Source organism: Passer domesticus, chromosome 11 (genome assembly GCF_036417665.1).
Source record: "Passer domesticus isolate bPasDom1 chromosome 11, bPasDom1.hap1, whole genome shotgun sequence".
In the NCBI taxonomy this organism is placed as follows: domain Eukaryota; kingdom Metazoa; phylum Chordata; class Aves; order Passeriformes; family Passeridae; genus Passer; species Passer domesticus.
This window is the reverse complement of record NC_087484.1, coordinates 6,007,768-6,026,711: the sequence shown is the minus strand read 5'-3', so window position 1 is coordinate 6,026,711 and position 18,944 is coordinate 6,007,768. Positions and strand designations below refer to the sequence as shown.

The following is an 18,944-nucleotide window of genomic DNA, read 5'->3' as shown; positions in this document are numbered from 1 at the left end:
GCACGAGTGAGTTTTTCATCAAATATATATATGCTTGAAGGGAAAAATCAATACAACTTCTTATTGAACTTTGGGTATAGCTAATATAGATGGAGATGTCTCTGCCAAAATACACAGCACTAATACCTGGATAGTCCAGGTTTTGCTCATGAACACCTCCACAGTTAGATTTGAGGTATGGTACACAGTAGGATGTAGGGATGCAGAGATGGAATGTCTGCATTGAGGGTGGTTCCTGTAGCAGAAACTGAAAATTGTATAAATTAAGGGAAGAGATACTTGCAGGCTTGGAAAACAATCTGTCCCTTGTTGCAGGGTTCCTGGGGCTGAGATGTTTTTGTCAGGGCTGCCTGTGTGCCCACCAGGGTCTTGTGTTGTGAGTTGAGTGTCCAGTCCCACAGTGAGCCTGGACCAGGGTCACTGCACTGCCCCTCTCGTCCCTTGGTTGTCACCTCACTGTCTCCTGAGCCCTGAAAGGACCATGATGACCCAATGGTGGCCCAAGAATAATGCCCAGTCTTTGATTTTGTAAAAGTGAAGCAGCGCTCTGCCCTAGTGACCGACCCCTGTGGTCCCCACCCCACCTCTGGCCACCTTTTCCAGGCGGTCTCAGGAACACACTCTTCCCTCCCTCCTGCCTTGGCAGCTCTGAGATGTTGCTGGGGTTGCTGTTGCTTTTATTCCTCTATTACTTCATGATAGATCACACCAGTATTGCAGACTGACATACAGAGCAGTGAAAAAAGAAATGGGAATGTTTACATTGGTCGCACATTGCTGATATTTTTGGTTGCAGATGGAAAATAAGATGAGGACAGTGATGATGCTGTGTCACTGCCTAGGACAGTGAATCAGGGCTGCCTGCAGCTGCAGTCACTCCTGTTCCTCAGTGGCCATGCCCAGTGTCTGTAGCAGTGCTGAGATCGTGGGTATTCCTTCCTTAATATTTTATTTAAGTTAAACAAGTAAGAAGAGCTCTGCCTCTTTGAATACCACAAATCATGTTTGTCAGACATTATTTGTTTCTTAATTTCTTTGATCGCTTTTGAGAGATGGGTCTTGGTAGGAAGTAGACACAAAAGGCAAGTACTTCACATCCTGTTCTTCATTTGAAATAATTCCTATATGGCATCTAAGTGATCTAGGTGCTTCTGGAAAATTTAGCTGCCTAACTTCAAAGTTCACCTGAAATTAAAATTTGAGGTGCCAAAGTGAATACAGTTGGTTTCTGATCCACTTCATAGGCCCTTTTTCTGAAATAAATTTGTAAGTGTTAAATCCTTCCTAATTAGCTCGTTTAAAATGAGCAACATCTGATTTAATATTTTTTTCTGCTAATTGGTCTTTCATGATTAAACAAAACCCTAGGTGAAGATGGTTTTGTACTGCCCTTTTGTACCTGATGTTGTTTACTGATTTCTGTCATTTGTCCTCATTGATTATTCCTGAACAAAAATACGCTGTACTTCTAAGATGGCTTCTTAAAGGCTCAGAGCTGTGGTTTGCACATTTTCATACTGGTGTTGTTTTTGGTTTTATTTAAGAATAGGATGGTGTTGTAGGTGGCATTAGTGTAGTGGTATGAGGAAAGGAGGCTTTTTTTGCAGATTAGCAACCAGCAGGGCAGGGATAGTGCAGGAGTGTGGGAGTAGACATGGCTCTTGGAGGTTCACACATATTCTGGTTTTGCATTCATGTGACCAGTTGCAGAAACACGTTATCTGGGACTTTTGGTTTGGCAAAAAGTGGCGGGGGGTTTCCACTTTTTTCAAGATCCTGCACTCGTAATGGATCTCGTTTACCTGCAAGATTCCCACAGGCTCATTTCAGGCTGCTTTAGTGAACAGAGGTGGATGTGAAACTGCTTGGGCAAAGCAAAGAGTTGAGTTTTTAATCTGAGGGTAAACTTTCTTAAGCTTTCTTTAGAACTCCATTCATGCATAATGCTGCAGTCAGTTGTGAGTTACACGTCTTTAAATCTCCTGAGGTGAACATATTGGGGCTAGAAGAACTTGTCATTTTACATTTAATTTATTCCAGGCTTTAGGATATGTTTCATGGCTGTGGAAAAGTTTGAATACTAAATATGATTAATGTTAGCCTATATTTTCGATACCCAATTTTTAGATTTTTAGCATGTTTAATATCTGGGTAAATGGAGAAAAGCTTGTTTCAAGTGCAGTGTATTTCTGCTATTAATGTTCACAAGTACCAATCTACCTGTATGCCATTAATCCACAACTCATGAGTAATACTGACCTTGTCCTAAGATATCAGTGATATTTAAGATTTTTTTATTAAAGAAATCCACAACAAACCCCAGCATTGTTAGTATAACTAATTAATTGTTTTCCCTGTCCAAAGGACACTCTCTTCTTCATCCCAAATTTAAAAATAGAGTAAGAAATCTGGCCTCCTCTTCAGTAAGTAGCAGGTTCTGATGTAGTTGCTCTTCAGCTGATTCTGTGATTAATGTCCACTGAAGCTGGAAATTATCTTTCCTTGTTAACAGTTCATATTTTCTTGACTTGAAATTTCAATAAATTGTAACTAAGGGATCTTCTCTGTGTCCTGTGGGGTTGTTAGGTTGGATTTTTTTCCGTTTTCACCCCATTATAGTATTCCCTTGCAGGGGTTTTGTGTTTCATCCTTAATTTTTCAGAAACCCGGGACTCAGAGCTGTTACTGTTCAACAAGACATCTGCCTCAGGAAAAGAATTGGCAGCTTTTATGCATCACAAAGGAATTTCAGAAAAATTATTTATTCCCAAATTAGATTCTGCCAGAGTACATAATTCCAAAACTTCTTTTCTCATGGGAAAGGCATAAAAGCCTAGGCTTAACTATGGGGAAATAAGCTGGGTTTATTTGTGTTTAGAATGGATCAAAGCCTCTTCAAGACCTGTTCTGTGCACTGAGCACCTCGTTACTGCCTCTCTCTTTTTCACATGTTTATATCCTCAACACTGCTGAAGCTGTACTGTGCCTGATAATCCCTGATGTTTTCTGAAATAATGTAGGGGTCAGGAAAGATGCTCACACACACACAGAGCATCCTTCTGCTCCAGGAAATGCTTCTCCTGTTCTATTTATGTGGTCTGTATTATTTATGGAGTAGCTCTGTCAACTTCTTACACTGAAAATAATACCTGCCCAAATAACTTTGTAGGTGCTTAAAAAGCTGAGAGGATTGTTCCAGCTCAGACCTAAGGGGCAGGGTGAATGAGAGAGTGGATCCTCTGTTGGGCAAGGTCATGTTCATGGAGCTGTCTGTGCCCAGACTGATGCATGTTTGGCTTTCAGTTTTAATTTGGTTGTTCACTAGGGAAGAGGAACCAGTCCCCAAAGACCTGCAGAAATTTAATGTAGTTACCCAAGAAATTATATCAACCTTAATAAAACATAAAAATACAATGTTTTGGGGAAAAAAGCTTATTCCAGCACCATCAGGCAGAATTGGCCACCAGTGAGTGTTTCCAGCAGAATTCACTGCTCTCAGAACTGCCGGGCGAGGGCTGCTTAGATCCCTGCAGGCTCAGCCTTGCAAGTCCCCAGTCACACCACAGAGCACAATTTGGAGTCTTTTTATTTTGCTGCTGGTTGTGCAAAAATTCTAGACGTGCAGTCTGAACTGGACTTGAGCAAGGAGGTGCCCAAGTTGTGCTGAGCTGTGGCAGCAGCTTGGGGCAGAGAGGAGATTGGCTCCTCAGACCTGCTCTGCTCCCAGGTTCTGCACCTGTTCAGGTGCTGGGAGCTCAGAGCTGTGCTTGGTTACTCTGTGCAGGTGTCACTCTGAATCACCTCGAATTCTTGTTGTTATGGCAACATTAAAAAACTTCCTTATCAGGAGTGAGGGAACCCATGCTGGTAAATACACCGAAGTGCGTCAGACAAAGGCCTTTCTCCTGCAGGCTGTTCAGGACATGACTCAGGGCACCAGGCTAAAGAAACAAGGACAAATAAAGGGAACAAGGTTTATTTGGACTAGAAAACACTGTTGTTGATGATGAATTGAATTTTTTTCTTTCAACCAGCAGAATTTATTTGTGCAAAATGTTAGCAACTTGTGTCATAATGGAAAAGTAATGAAAGAAGGACGTGGAAAAGGAGTGATTGAAGGAGGCACAGATGAATGCTCTGGAGAGATGGGATTAGGAGGGCAGAGTATGTGTAGGCAGTGCTTGGTGAGGAGGTGAAAACCAGGGCAAATGTGTGGCCACAGGCTTGAGATCGGATGTCAGATCGAGAGATGAAAGCTGGAAGATGGATCACCAGCTCGGGAAAGATAGCAAGGGCAGTGGGCAGAAGCTGCAGAAGGGTGACACTGCATGAAAAGGGAAGGGGAGCCCATGCAGCCATATGGAAAAAACCCAGTCAAGATAGGGCTGCTGTTGGAGGAGTGCAGAAATACCTTCCCACAGCTGCTTCTGGGAGCTACATCTGCTGTTTTATTACCAGCAGGTAGCAATGTAAATATTTTAATCATAACAAATAGAATCCATGCCAGGCTATACAATCACTAATCACCATTTCACAGTAAGATTTACAGAGCACACAAAACTCCCCCAAAAAACCACAGACAGCTGAGAACTGACTAATTACTAAAGTCTGCCCAAACTGCAGTAGTTTTCCATGGAGAAATAAGTGGCATTAGCTGGAGAATGAGTCTTGTTTTGTAAGCCATCAGCATCCAGCAGCAGCCTAGTGAAAAACTGTGTCACTGTTAGTGCACCAGTATCCATCAGCTCAAGCAATTGATGTAGATGTAATCACTGTCTCTAATAGAAATAAAGTCAGGGTAATGGAACATTGTCACAGGATCAATGTCTCCTGTTTTGAAAATAAACCCCCTCAGCTTTGCTTTTGCATTTATGTACCAGCAGGCGACCACATCATTCAATTCAATTGACACAGTCCCTTAGAGCCCTGAATGATCTATTGTGGGAACATCAGGAAGAACATATTGGAAAAAATGGAATGGTCCTGATCAGACTTACAGACCATGTTATTTAGTGGATTTTCTAGCAGTGAAAATGGGAATAAATCAAGTGAGAGCAGAAACTTAGCACGGTATGGAGATTTTAACCCCGTTTAGTTGTTAATTTCTACAGATTCTTGATCAAAAAGACTGAACCACAGGAGCTGTGTTTATTTTCGGTGGTGGTGTTCACAAATAGAAAATCACTTTTGGACTTGCCCCTCCCTTCCTTAGTCTCAGCAGCAGCCCTTGATTTTTGACTGACTCAAGGGCTCTTCTCAATCTGTTATTTTCTCAGAATTTTTTTACACAGTTTGATCCAAGCGAGGTTTAATGGGTGTGCTCCCACATTCATCCATAATTAATTTCTTGCAAAGGTTTTAATGCAGCACAGGAGATCAGCAGCCGTATAGTTGCATGCTTAAAACCAGGTGCATGCCAAAAAGGCATATAGAGGAATTTAAACAACGTGGCAGAAAAGGCTTTTTCCAGTTTTCACCTTTCTTGGACTTGATTCCAGCAGCTGTTCTGTGTCTAGATCCAGGCAGCATTAGCAGGCAGCTATTTTAGCGCTTAGTAAAGCCATTGAACAATTTCACAAAGCCTTCTTGAGACAGGGTCTAAAAGTTTGATTGCAGAAGTCTGTCTTTATTGGAATTAGGTATTCCTGAAGGACTGTAACTGTCTGAAGGGACAGCCTTCTAATGGACTAAGAATGGAAGCTGCAGAGCTTGTTTGATGTTACCACTGTTCCTGAGATGCCCCTCTAATAAGGTGATTTTCACTTTCTGAGGGACAGATGGACAGAAGTCTCTCCCTGGAGGAGTGCCAAGCATTTGGCTGGTGCTTCCTTCTCCATTACAGAGATATATTTAGCACACAGAGCCTAGAATTTGGCCCTTGCAGGTCATCTTGAAGTAATCCATACTGGCCAAACCTACACCAGTGCTCCCTCAGATGATTCTGCTAATTCTGGTCATCAGTCAGGACCAATCACTTTCTAATCAGTTTTAAAGATGCCATATTTGCAGTTTTGCTGCCATAATCATCTGTCCAACTTGTGTGTGGGTAGGACAGTCTAACCCTGAAGGTCATCCCATCAGGCCACAGGTTCTTCTTTTCTAAAAATGCTTTTGGTCTGGATTAGACAATTGATCCTGGAGCATTTCATAATGTTTAGCTATATTTCCTTGTGTGTTCTGATTCAAGTATTGAAAGAGGGTGGTGGTTTAATATTTGAATTACTATGTCTGGACTTTTTCACTTAATCCCAGTTTGTCTCCATCAGGGAGCCTGAGCTCTGTGCTTAAAAATCTTTCACTAAACAAGATGTCTGGGCTTAGGATCTTGTGGGGAGTCAGGGAGGGGTGGCTTTCATGAAGTAATCAAAAGTGAGGCAGGACTTAGTGCTGGAGGTTTTACTGCATGTTCTGAGCAGCTGAGTTTGGCTTTTAAGTTATAAAGGAACATATTTGCATCTGCAGGAGGATGTATCAGGACTAGCTCCATTTCAGCAAGGTTGTAATTGTCATGCAGGAGAGTTGTGCCTTTAAAGAGATGTTACAGAATGATTGGCATTGGAAGGGACCTCTGGAGATCCTTTAGTCCGTCTGCATCTACTTTCATTGTCACCCAGAGAGTTGAAAAGTCTTTAAAATACTGATAAACAATATGTCTTTATTATTCTGATACAGGAAATAAGGAGAATCTTCCCCAAACATAATTTCTTTTGGTGTTGCATTGTAAGAACAGAGAGAAAAAAAGGTTTAAGAACGTAAAATGTTGAATAAAGTGTCAATACCAGAAATATCCCTGTATCTTTGGTCAGCCTAGGGATTTACAAAATGTGGCTGCCAAGAATCACTGCCAGATGCCCTATAGCTGTCCAGGAAGAAGTATTTTCAACTCCAGAAAGCACAGAAGTTTGCAGCTGTGTAGCCATAGCTGTGGAAACACAACACTGGATGTGCTGTCGCCTGTGTCTGTGCTGTCACATCCGGAATTCCAGCCTCCTGGGTCACACAGCATGGGACTTTGGGGAGGAGATTTGGAGTTCAGTAATTAAATACTACTTTGCTCTAGGCAAAATCAACAAATGGGCTTCATCTGCAGCATATTTTGTAACTGTACTCAGGACTGGGCTGCATTTTTCAGATAAGTAGACAGTAACTTACTTTTGGCCAAGCTTCTGGGTGGTTTTGTGTTTTGTTGTGGGTTTTGTTTGGTGTTTATTTTTTCTTTCTCTTCCCTTTCAGGGTTGTAATTCTTTTTCTTCAGAAGATTTCAGACTGGCTTTGTCATCTTGTATTCTTCATACTCTCAAATTGGCATGGAAAGGCAGAGACTGTTGCCATAAATTAGGTCACTAAAGCTGAAGTACAGAATACAAATATTTATCGCCTGAGCTAAGGAAGGCAATTCAGATGAGAAAGGAAAAGTTATTTTTTTTTTTAGTGTTCAGAAATTAAGCTATATTCCTGAGGTTAAAAGCAAACCAATAAAGTTAAATAATGAACATGAGAAGCATCTCTTGGTTTAAATTACTAGAAGGAAAACTAGCAAAGCCTGATGATATGAGAAATCAGTAAGAAGATTCATAAGATAGAATTACAGATAATTTTTGTGCAAGTGCACATCTGACATATTATTAAGTCTTAAACAAAAGGGCATTTAGCTAATAGCAATTTAGAGGCACAGCTAAGAATGCAGAAAATGATAGCACTATTTTGAGATATTACAGAAAACACTTGAGGATTTAACTTGAAACAATGTTTTTCTTTTCATTCAGAATGTTAGAATTCCTAACTGCAGATCATCAGGTAGTAGGAAAACTTCACTAAGGGTTCAGTTGCACTGTGCCCAATATAATATTGGCTGGCATCACTCAAGTGGAGATGTGAAAGAGCAAATAGGAGTCTTTAGAGCAACTGGTACACTTGAAGAAAAGTCAACCTTTTTTTCTTTTTATAGTGTGACAGAATATTCATTTTGATTGAAATTGGTATCTAATAAATTCTTACGCAGAATGATGTACAACACGAGTCATAGACTGCATGCTTGATGTAAAGGAACCTCTAATTAATTTTATGAGTTTTCCTTTATAAAGCATTTCTAAAGGGCTATGCAGAACTCTTCTTTGGATGTAAACTTAAGAATTTCCTCAGCCATTGGGGATGGACCCACCATATCTCGGGGAAGGGCATTTGGAGAAAGCTTTAGTAGAACAGCAGCCACAAGGAGTGGTGTTCTGTGGTTTAAATCTCCAGTTCTGTAACCTGTGGTGGCTTTGGTATCTGAATGAAATCCTGCTGAAACCTCACACATCCAGGATTTTGGTCTGAGTGGCTGGACTGAAACTGCACCCTTTGCACTTTTTATTTTAACCATCCTGGCCATTAAAACCAAGAAATACTCTTAAGCAGCAATTGATAACATGTCTATGTGCACATGTGCTAGCAAAATACTTGTCTGGATTTCTTGCAAAAGAGGAAAAAATAAAAGCTCTAATGGCAATATTTCTGTTGCAGGGCTTTTATCGTTTCTGTAGCCAGAGTTCTGTTTTCCATGGATAAATGTAGCAGTCTGTTTATGTCTGAACAAATAAGCATTCATCAGAGCTACCCCAGAGCATTAGCTGCTCCCTTTAACATATCATATTTGGTATCAAACTAATGATTGGTATGTTTTAATGAATGGCATGTTTTAGTATTCACAGCAGCCTGTCAGGTTTTCCTGTTACCCTACCTATTGGGAATGTTGGAGCCCAGCTACAACTGCAGAAATATCACTTTCTTAGGCTGTTATTTGATGATACAGTAACTCTAATTGTAGTGTAACTCCAGTATACATTATCAAATGGTGATTAAGAGGTACCCAGTAATAATCTGATGCATAAACTTTCTCTGCCAGTTCAGGTTTGTCTGGAAAAAACCCCTAAACAACCAAAAAAACCATTAGGCCAGGAGCCATATCGGGTGGCATCTGTTCTCCAGCATTTGGCATGAGCCTGGACAAGGAGTACAAAGCTAGCACAAACATGTGGAGTGGAATAAATGATTTGTCAGAAGCACAGCCAGGTTTGCACCGTTGGCCACTGATTAGACTTGGTGTTGGTGAGAGTGGAATTCAATCTCCTTTTTAATGGATTCTAGTTGTAAATTTTGCTCCAGGTATGAAGTGTGTGAATGGTCCTCAAGGGACAGAGGTGCTGGGGTGGGACCTGCCCCATCTGCCTTGGGCACAGAAACACAGACACCCTTCTGCCAGGCTGGGAGCAAAGCCAGAGCTGGTGTTGTCTCTGGGATAAGAAGCCTTGTTTCCTTTGGAAAAAGTAGCTTCCAAATGAATTTTTGTGTGGTGCCTGGCATGGAATGAGTGGGTCAGTTTGACTAAAGCACAGGTGTGTGTCTTGTCTGCTTCTGACCTGTTACTGAGGAAATCTCAAGGCTAGCATCTCTATAGACAGTTGGCTTTTATGGCTGAAATGTGTTATGCCTGATAAATTTTGGGACTTCAGGGACTTTCTGTAGCAATCTTAAAAATTACCTGGAATATCTGGATGTTGTGCTGATTCTAACTGAGCGTTTGAGTGTTACAAAACTACAGGCCCATCCTCTGGGAAGGGAAATAAAACCTGGGAAGAGGCCTGCTGAAATGGACTTTCTTTTGAGCAGGGAATATCGATCCTGGTGTGGCCCCATGAGCAATTTGAGCATCGTTCATAAGCTCTCATACCCATCCTTTTTTTACCTGTCATGGGGTATTTTATTTATTTATTTATTTAATCCTGGTTTTACCAGTGAGAAATCTGCTTCACATGAGCTGTGCCTGCTCCAGGGTGCAAAACAAAAGTAGAGGCAAGTGGGAGAGATTTCCTTTAAAAGCATAATTGGCTCTAAAACAGCAGTGTGGGTGCATCATACTTTACCATGTAATTCCTCAGAATGTTCTGAGAGAGACCTGGAATGTTTCTAAGGGCAAGGAAGAAAAAGGTCCTTAAGGATCTCATCACATTTTTAGAATGGGTTTGGGGCATAAAGCTGCAAATATTTTAAGATATTATAATTGTCCGCATGCAAATTAGGCTGCAAATCTAACACTGCTAGGAATTACGTGTTAACTACTTATTTTTGTCTCATTTTTATGTGTCTCTTCAGTGATTTAATTTCTGCATATAAAATGAAGAGCAATATTAATATCTATTAAAGTGTCCAAAATGAGTAGTTGATTGCTTGTGAAAATAGTGAATGTGGGGGGAATTAGCCAGCATTGATGAATTAATTTTTTTAGGATGTGGGGTACGTGTGTACATGCATGGGTCCATTGTCACAAACAATGTGAGAGTGGGCAGTGTAAGCCTGGTGTTAATTCAGAATGCATCAAAGGGAAGTAATTATTGTATCTTTTTCTACTGTATTTCTCTTTAACATGACATTTTGCTTTGGGTTGAAAGGAAGGTGGTTTGCTGCTGCTCCTTCTTCTGACATTTCTTGTGTCACTTGGCTGTGGGATTCCCGAGCCACGGGGCCTGGGGTGGGGGAAACACAGAAAATCCCTTCCAGAAAATGTAAATGAGCGCTGAAAACATGCACAAAGCAGGATTTTAGTAAAACACCGGAACCTTTTGCACCCCTTCCAGTTTCAAGCCCCTCACCAGGCAAACTGTGTGTTTTTTGGGGCTGTTTCTGTGTTTTACTGGTGGCCAGGGTGCCACAGCTGGTGCTGCAGTGCCACCTCCTGATGGCTGGGCAGGACCAGAGCTGCTTGTGCAAAACACTCGGAATCAGCCTTGGAAAAATGAGGCTCCTTTGATTCAGCTGGGGTGCAGAACACTTTTGACAGACAAGCAAAACGTTGGGTTTTGTTTTTTTTCCTTCAGCTACCCAGCTACATAACAGGTGAATTGATGTGGCACCTGCACAGTTCTGCTTTGAGGGGGGAGCCCTCTTTATATAAATAATTCAGGACCTCTCTGTGTGACAAATAGCACTTTCATCCGATTTCTGTGGTTTGATCTATCGTTTTTGGTGATGCAGCAAGATTTTGAAACTCTGTGATAGACCCATGAAACAAACACTGCCATTTGTGTGTGTGTATGTAATGTAAAAAAACCTGCTTTATGAGTCTCTTTAAAGTTAATTACCTTCTCCTCAGAAGGAAAATATTGTTCCTCTTCCTACAGCATTTTTCTGTTAAAAACAATCTTAAAGAAGATAATTTGCTCCATGTATGGCAACAAAACTTAGCTAAATAAAATCAGTGTTTGATCCTGCATGTGGTGGAATTGGTTGCTAATTTGTGAAATGGCTAAAACTGCCATTTATTTTACATTCTGCTTAGTAAACAAGTCCTCAAAGTATATAGTGGAGTTTGACAGTGATGTCTTGTTCCCCAGGTGTGGCTGGGGCTGTGGAGAGGTGGGTAGGGTTGGTATCAATGTACATTCCTGTACCAGTCCTGTTGCACTTACTAGAAGCCATTATCCTGGGGCAGCTTTTTCCTTTAGAAATGAAAAGGATTTAAGTAGAACTGCAATTTTATATTTTTTCCTTAAGAAACTAAAGCCATCTCCCCCCACATCATGGCTGTGAGCTGGGTGACCACATGCCTGGGGCAGGTTTGGGGATGTCTGTGTGCTTTCAGGCAAATAAATTAATTTTCATACCCAAGTTCATCCTTTAGCCTCTGCTCTTCTTGAGGTGTTTAATTGGGTCTTGTATCCAACACTTCCCCACTGGAGCATCAGTGGGAAGTGGCCTGTCCATGCAGCCAAGGGGCAGGAGCCCTGTTGTAGGAAAAGTCATTCTCTAGTACTTTTTTACATCAAATCCCAGGTAAAACTTTGCCAAATAACAGTAGGAAAGTCACTTTGCCTTCTCAGACTCCAGTAATGTAGGAAAAGCAGTGGTGGTGGTCAGCTGGGTAAAAACCTGGGAAGGTTTGCTGATGGAAAGTGCTGGACAGATAATTGGAACGGGAGGTGGACATTATTTCATAACATATTCTGAAAGCTGATGTTTTCACTTGTTTACTTGGAAAGGTCAGAGTTTTCAAACATTCAGACATCATGAGAGTGTTCTCAAAAATGAGACTCGGAGTTAGAAAAAACACTGTATTCTGTCTCTTCATGTCTTAAAGACTGCTGCTGCCTCATATTTTCCAAGTGTATGATCAAAAGTATATATAGTCTGATACATGATTTGACTTTCTAAAAAAAACCTGTGTGTGTGTAAATAAATATATATCCCATCAATATTTTTGAAGCACTGATTGAAACCCTAGGGAAATGTTACTAAAAATGGACTGTTTAAAGTTTGTTTCTAATGTCAAGAATTCCTTTTGCAAAGCCAAAAGGTATGGCTGAGATGTTTTCTAGTCTTTGGTGGGGTAAGCTGGGCTTGTTTGAACAGACACTGTGTTGTAGCTCATTCTGTTCTGCACCTTTTCACTACAGCAGGAACACGTGAAAATTGGAGTAGATAAGAATGTAAAAGTGAGAACCTGTCTGGATGCCAATGTAAAACCAAGTTTTTGGTCTTTGTTAACCAGAGAGAGACCCATGTTATAAAACATGTGTTCCATAGCAGTGCTGTAGATTGGATGAAACTTTATTATTTTTAAAAACCTGTAATAAGAGGCCTTTTTTAGTTGTCTTAGTATTAAACAGCAGAGTTCCCCAGTCCATACCAACTTGCATCGTATGAGAATCCAAGTTGTTAATATTTAATTTACTGACCTTTATTTTGTGGTGAGACAAATGACTTTTTAATGACTCCAGAAGACTTATTTGCATTATAAAATAAAGCCATTGTCTATGCTGCCAGGGAGATACTTACTTTATAAATATAGCATTTGTTGGGAAATACCTATTAGGTACTAAAAATATTTAATTGACCTACTTTTTTTTTATTATTTGCAGGGTTGTGTCCTTTGTTGTGACCTCATGGTTTAACTGGGAATAAAGATGAGTATAAGCAGTGATGAGGTTAACTTCCTGGTATATAGATACTTGCAAGAGTCAGGTGAGTTTTTACAATTCTAGTTATTAAACAATGCATAATTTATTTGATCTTGATCTGCAACTGGCTTTAGCAAACACAGGCTCATTTAATTATTTTGCCAGTAGGCATGGATTCTGTCTGAACTGTTTCTTGGTGTTTCTTCTCAACAAGAGAGTGAATTCCTGCCAAGTTACCTTCTGTAACTTAATCAGATTTAGTCATTTGGAGTCTTCAGATGGCAGTCAAGCAGCCAAGGACTCACTCGGTTGCTAAAATGCATTTTCCTAGAGAACACTTCTCCACAGGGTGATGATGGCACTTTGCACCATTTTCTTCAGGGCTCCTTGAAGAAGAAAATAGAAACATCAGCAAAATGCTGTTTTTTCCTGTTGTTTTGGAGTGATGGTGCTCCTGCCAGCTGGTCTTGTGCAGCTGAATTCCTTGCCTGAACATGACTGTGGGAGGGCAGATGTGGCTGTGCTTCAAAGGAAGAAGTGACAGCTGTGACTATGACTTGTATCACTTGACTCTAAATAGAGGTGAACAGATTTTTACAGGAATAACCCTTGAGGTTCCCAAAAGCCTCCATCCCTCCAGGACCTTCTTTTGGAGGTTCTTGTCTGTCTGAGTAGCCAGAATCTCCTGCTTCTTAGGAGAAAGAGCAAAAGACACTTGAATATTGTCAGACTTGAAAGGAAACCCTTTTCCTGTCATATCCCTTCACACTGTGTCTGCACAACACACGAATGCAGCAGTGCTCCCTTATTTTTAAAGCTTCCCCAGCCCAGTCAGATCAGCAGTTTGAGTTTGTGTTGCATGTTTGGGTTTCTAGATGCAGCCATATGGCTTCAGGGAGTTTTGTGGTGGTGGTTATTCGTGAAGCTCTGTAAGAGACAACATCATCTTTTACTCACAACTGTGATATTGATTGCTTAACACAACCTACATTTAGAATGGGAAGATCTGACTGGAAGTCAGGGCATGCCCCAGTAAATGAGCAAGTGATGATTGTCAGCTGGAAAGAGGGAATATGATCTCAGCAATACATAAAAGTCTGCGTATTAAAGCAAAGATACACTTTTATCTTAATACTGGAGTTTAAGAGATCAGCTTGAATGTATATACATATAGATATATAAGAAAATGTACAAATATATTTCATATTTTACCTTGCTGTTTCCATCTTTATTGATTTGTAGTTTTTGTTTAGTGATTGCTGATGGGTGGCTTCAGGCTTGTTGGAAATTCATTTGACTGATGCAACATATGTCCACTGCTCATGGACTTCCCAATTTGAGGAGAGAAGCACCAGAAGCAATGGTGGATGACAGACTTTTACAGTTTCTGCTTGTCAAAAGAAAGCAAAACCTCATTTTTCTGCCTGAATTTACTGAAAACTACTACACACTCTTATTCCAGTTGCAGATTGCTTTTGTCATAGAAGCCAAACTTACAAAATTGCTTTATCTTCATTTGAAAGTTTGCAGGCAGCTTCTTGCTTACCTGACAGGGAAAAACAAAACAAAAAAAAAAGTGGTTTAAGAAAAAATGCCATGACAATAGTTACTTAATGAAACAACTATTTTTCTCTAGCTTAAATTCACTTTTTCAAGGTGATCAGATAAATAGCAAGTAGCTACCATTGCTGCACCATAACATGTTTGCCACTTCTTACTCAGTGCACAGTGCTGATGTAGCTCTAAATGCCAGGGCATGTACAATTATGGCACTAGGAGCTGAATTCTGTTCCCATGCATATCCATTTCACCTTCATGGGTGTCAAATCAATGAGTGAAAATAGCAAGTGACTCTTGTGTCTTGGATATATATATTTTTTATTAAATACTACATATTATACAATACTTACATTTGGTTGTGCATATATGAACACATTTAAATGCTATAGTGAATTTTATATTTTATACTGACTTGTGCACAAATGTTTTGCCGTTGATACTGTAATTAATAACTGTTGTGTTTTATATGAACTTCATTTTTCTCTTTTTGTATACTTAAACTATGAGGGAATTGAGGTGCTTTGACAAGTTTTTGGTAGTTCAGAAGCATGCTGTAGCATTATACTTTGTGTAATTTGTTCAGGTGTTAAACAGAAGGTCCTGCTGTGGTACAGCAAGTAGCATTGTCTGTAAATCAATTCTGATGTCTTTGCCTTGTCTTTAGGGTTTTCCCATTCAGCATTTACCTTTGGTATAGAGAGCCATATCAGCCAGTCTAATATAAACGGTGCTCTGGTGCCACCAGCTGCTTTGATTTCCATCATCCAGAAAGGTCTGCAGTATGTAGAGGCAGAAGTCAGTATTAATGAGGTAAGGAGGCTTTGCCTGCAGAAGCACTGTGTCCTTGCTTGCACCAAGTTTGAATGTTAGTATTTTTTCTTAACTTTCTTGTATCCTTTTCACTTTTACTTCATATTGCTTCCTTACTGCTGTGTTCACCATGACTCTAGTGGTGGAACCAGAGTGGAGTGACATAACTGGGTGGGGGTTCTGCCCAGTGCAGCCACACAACAGCAGGCATGGTGTTCTGGCTCATTGCTTAAAGGTCCATTGTCTGCAGAGTTTTCACCCTCCTCTAATGTTGTAGTGCATCCAGTGCAATGGGATAATAATGGAGAGCAGCAATCACTTTTTGGTTTGTAGACTGGCACTAGGGAGGTGGGAGAGCACTGTGAAGCTCTTGTTTGGGCTCTTGTGTCATCACAGTGAAGTAATGTAAGCCCAAAGGCAAGATTTCCAAGGAGAGAGAGGGCTTGAATTTGCGGCAGGAAGGCTGAAGGTATATGCCAGTTTGCCTTTTGCCTCTGCTGGCTAATTCATCTTGAGCAAGATCTGTTAAATTTGATATTTAAATGGTTATTCCAGCAGTACAGAAAGCTATGTATCTTCCTGCCTGATGCTGCAGATACTCTCCCTCAATTTCCATTCTCATTTGTGCCTGGAAGGTGAGAAGCCTTTGTGTGTGTCAGTCAGATTACTGAAGAAACCTTTTTTTTTTCCCCATTAATTCTGCTCACTTTCCAGTCTCCCTTATGTCTGCTGTTTGTGTGATTTTCACAGTCCTAGTGAAGCAAATCCTTTCCTTTAGGAAGCCTCAGAAAAATAAAGCAAGTGATAGGAATAGAAGACGACGACCCTATATTTATTGCAAGGAATCCTTCTAGTCCCTAAAAATAGATCCTTACAAAGCCCTAGCATATGTATAAGGGTATTTTTAACTGGGTCTTGTCCATTTCAGGATAAAATTCTTCCTTGTTGTTTGAAAGCATGCCAGCACAGTTTAAAAAATGGAAGAAAACTAGTCAACTCCCCAGATAATATGTTTATGGAAAGTATTAGTCTAATAAGACTATAACTTCACAAGTCAGTGACCTGAGTTGCAATGTTTGCAGCTCTCTCTTCAAACAAACCATTAGATTTTGCTGCAGCCACTCATGTTTGAAATCATATTCATAGATAGCTTACAGAATTTTTTGCTTTAGCAGACAATTCAGCAAACTCAAAACAAGTAACTTTTGATTCCACAGGCTCTCCCAGAGGCCTGCAGTGGCTTTTTTTGCATATTTATGGTGACCACTTAACTTTAGACTAAAATTGCAGTCCTGACCACAGCAATCGTGAGCTATCACTTCCAGCACCATATGTAAACCGCTTTGTTATATTAAATCAAAATGTTTTCTTTAGTTTTGCTTGGAATTTTTGCCTGTAATGTTAATTTGTACTTGGTGTTATCTTTTTTTTTTTTTTTTTCTCCCTGTGCTGTAATTTAGGATGGTACCTTGTTTGATGGTAGGCCGATAGAGTCTCTCTCACTGATAGATGCAGTGATGCCTGATGTGGTACAGACAAGACAACAGGCCTACAGAGACAAACTTGCACAACAGCAGGCAGCAGCTGCTGCAGCTGCAGCCACCACCAACCAACAGGGATCAGCGAAAAATGGAGAAAATACTGCAAATGGAGAGGAGAACGGAGCACACACTATAGCAAGTAAGTTGAGACAGAAATTGCTTTAAGCTGAGTTAGCATTTCCTAGTTCTTTATCATTGTATGAGCTTGTAGACAATGAGGTAAAAATGTGGAGTTTGGAGTAACCCTTCAGCTTGCAGAGAATTCCTTCATCACGGGTCATACTTGAACAGATTGTGTCTCACCTTTGGTTGTCCCCAGTTTGATGTCTGGGGTTGCAGGAGTCAAAGTTTTGAATTTATTAATTCACAATATTCCCTTGACTGGTCTCACTTTCAGTGCTACTTCTTTTGCATCACCTGAAGGTTTTTCACACGGCTCTTGCATAAAAAGAAAAAAAAAATTGAGTCCTGTACAAGGAATGAGGAGAGGAGTCTGCCAGTCCATGGCTGGTTAAAACTGAGTATTGCTTTTGAAGCTATGCAAACCTTCCAAAAAGTTCTGTCAATCCCATGGATCCAAGAGCTGTGCCTGGCTTTTCTAGTGATACTGAAGTCAGGGTTGCTGGGATGAGCCCTGTGTCCCTTGTCTCTGTTATCAATATCAGGTTTCACTATTTGCTATTCAAAATAGCTCAGTGCAACTGCTCTCAGGTTTGCTTTGTTCATAAATACCATTTTATCTGTGATTGGTGAAATAAATGGATTCTGTTTGTCATCACTGGTAAAAGGAATATATACAATGAGGCTTAGCATGGAAAAGTTTAGGTCAGGCATTAAACTGTGATTTTGAAAATACTCTTTTGGAAGACTGAATTGCGTGTTTAAGTGTAGGAGTTAAGTTCTTTCTGTCAAAACACCTGAAGAAGTGACATTTTTGAGAGAATATTAATATTGAGCCATATACAAGTTTTATAGCCTGATTTTACTAGGTTTTTCCTTAGTATGTATGATAAAAAGCCAGAAATACATTCTTTAGCTGAAACAAATAAGGTTCTCTGATGCTTTAATCTAAAAATCTCAACTGAGTATTTACTTGAAAACTGTGAACTGGATAGAGGAAGGGTAGACCTCAGATCTCAGCCCTGTTAAATGTGATCTACCAGCAACCCCTGCTGGCTGTACAGCACTTCAGACTGAAGCAACGCTTTATGTGGTGCTCTTTCTGAAAAAATACTCATGTTTGAATAGCCTTTTCTATTTTCTCACATGCACAAACAGTGACAGAAACCCTTAATGCTAAATTAAGCAATAGCTATGAAATTATTTCTTTAACCTCAGTGAGTAAATATGGAGCAGGTGAACTGTGCAGTATTCCTTGCATTCTGCATTTGCACTCATCATGAATTTAGTTTTAATAACAGCAAATGATTGATGGTAGATGCCAAGAAAACTGTTTTGTCAGTTGAATTACCCCCACTATGTTTTACAGAACAATATGGTATCAGTCTCACTTCCATGCAGAAAGTTACACTGCCATAATTCCATGGTAATTGCTGATGAAGTTGGAAAAGCTTGGTTATGTTAACTCTATCACCAAATGTGATTATATTAATTAAAGGCATTTTGTAAATGGAGCGTTGGGGATGTAGGTTTAAAACCTGTTTGACTGCAATTGGTGAAAAGAGATTTTTGAAAATGAATGTGTTATAAATGTATTCCTACAGCACAAGCTAGACTAGTAACATATTGTACTATGCAGTATTGGGCCTGAAAAACAGAGTACTTGTAACAGCATTTATTTTTTAGCATAGCAAAAAATTAACTTTTGGCCCTAATTCTGAAGCTCCAAATTTAAATCCATTTGGATGTGAAGGTTTACAGGGGCGAAGAGTTTTCTCACATTTTCGAAACTCCCCATCTGTTTATAGTGCTTCATTAATTGGAACTGAAAAAATAAAAGAGCATGACAGCTCTGTCAAATTTTTGAATCGCATAAATTGTGAATTCTTGCACTCATGGCAGAAGGATATGAACCATACAGGAGTCACAACGTCCCAAAATACTACAATCCACCTCTCTGTACTGTTGTTTCCCATAA

At 40.1% G+C, this 18,944-nt stretch overlaps 1 protein-coding gene across 5 annotated transcripts in view; it reads left to right on the top strand.

Annotated features, from left to right (window-relative positions):
• TBL1XR1 (TBL1X/Y related 1) overlaps positions 1-18,944 on the top strand; it is a 107,285-nt gene that overhangs the window by 72,271 nt on the left and 16,070 nt on the right. For 4 of the 5 annotated variants that reach the window (XM_064385299.1, XM_064385297.1, XM_064385298.1 and 1 more), the window contains 3 exons: positions 12,897-12,999; positions 15,160-15,305; positions 16,766-16,985. In XM_064385299.1, coding sequence (XP_064241369.1) covers positions 12,942-12,999; positions 15,160-15,305; positions 16,766-16,985 — 424 coding nt within the window. In that variant the 5' untranslated portion in view covers positions 12,897-12,941. Of the gene's footprint in view, positions 1-12,896; positions 13,000-15,159; positions 15,306-15,769; positions 15,941-16,765; positions 16,986-18,944 lie in introns of those variants that run through there. The other variant, XM_064385301.1, reaches the window with a different exon arrangement.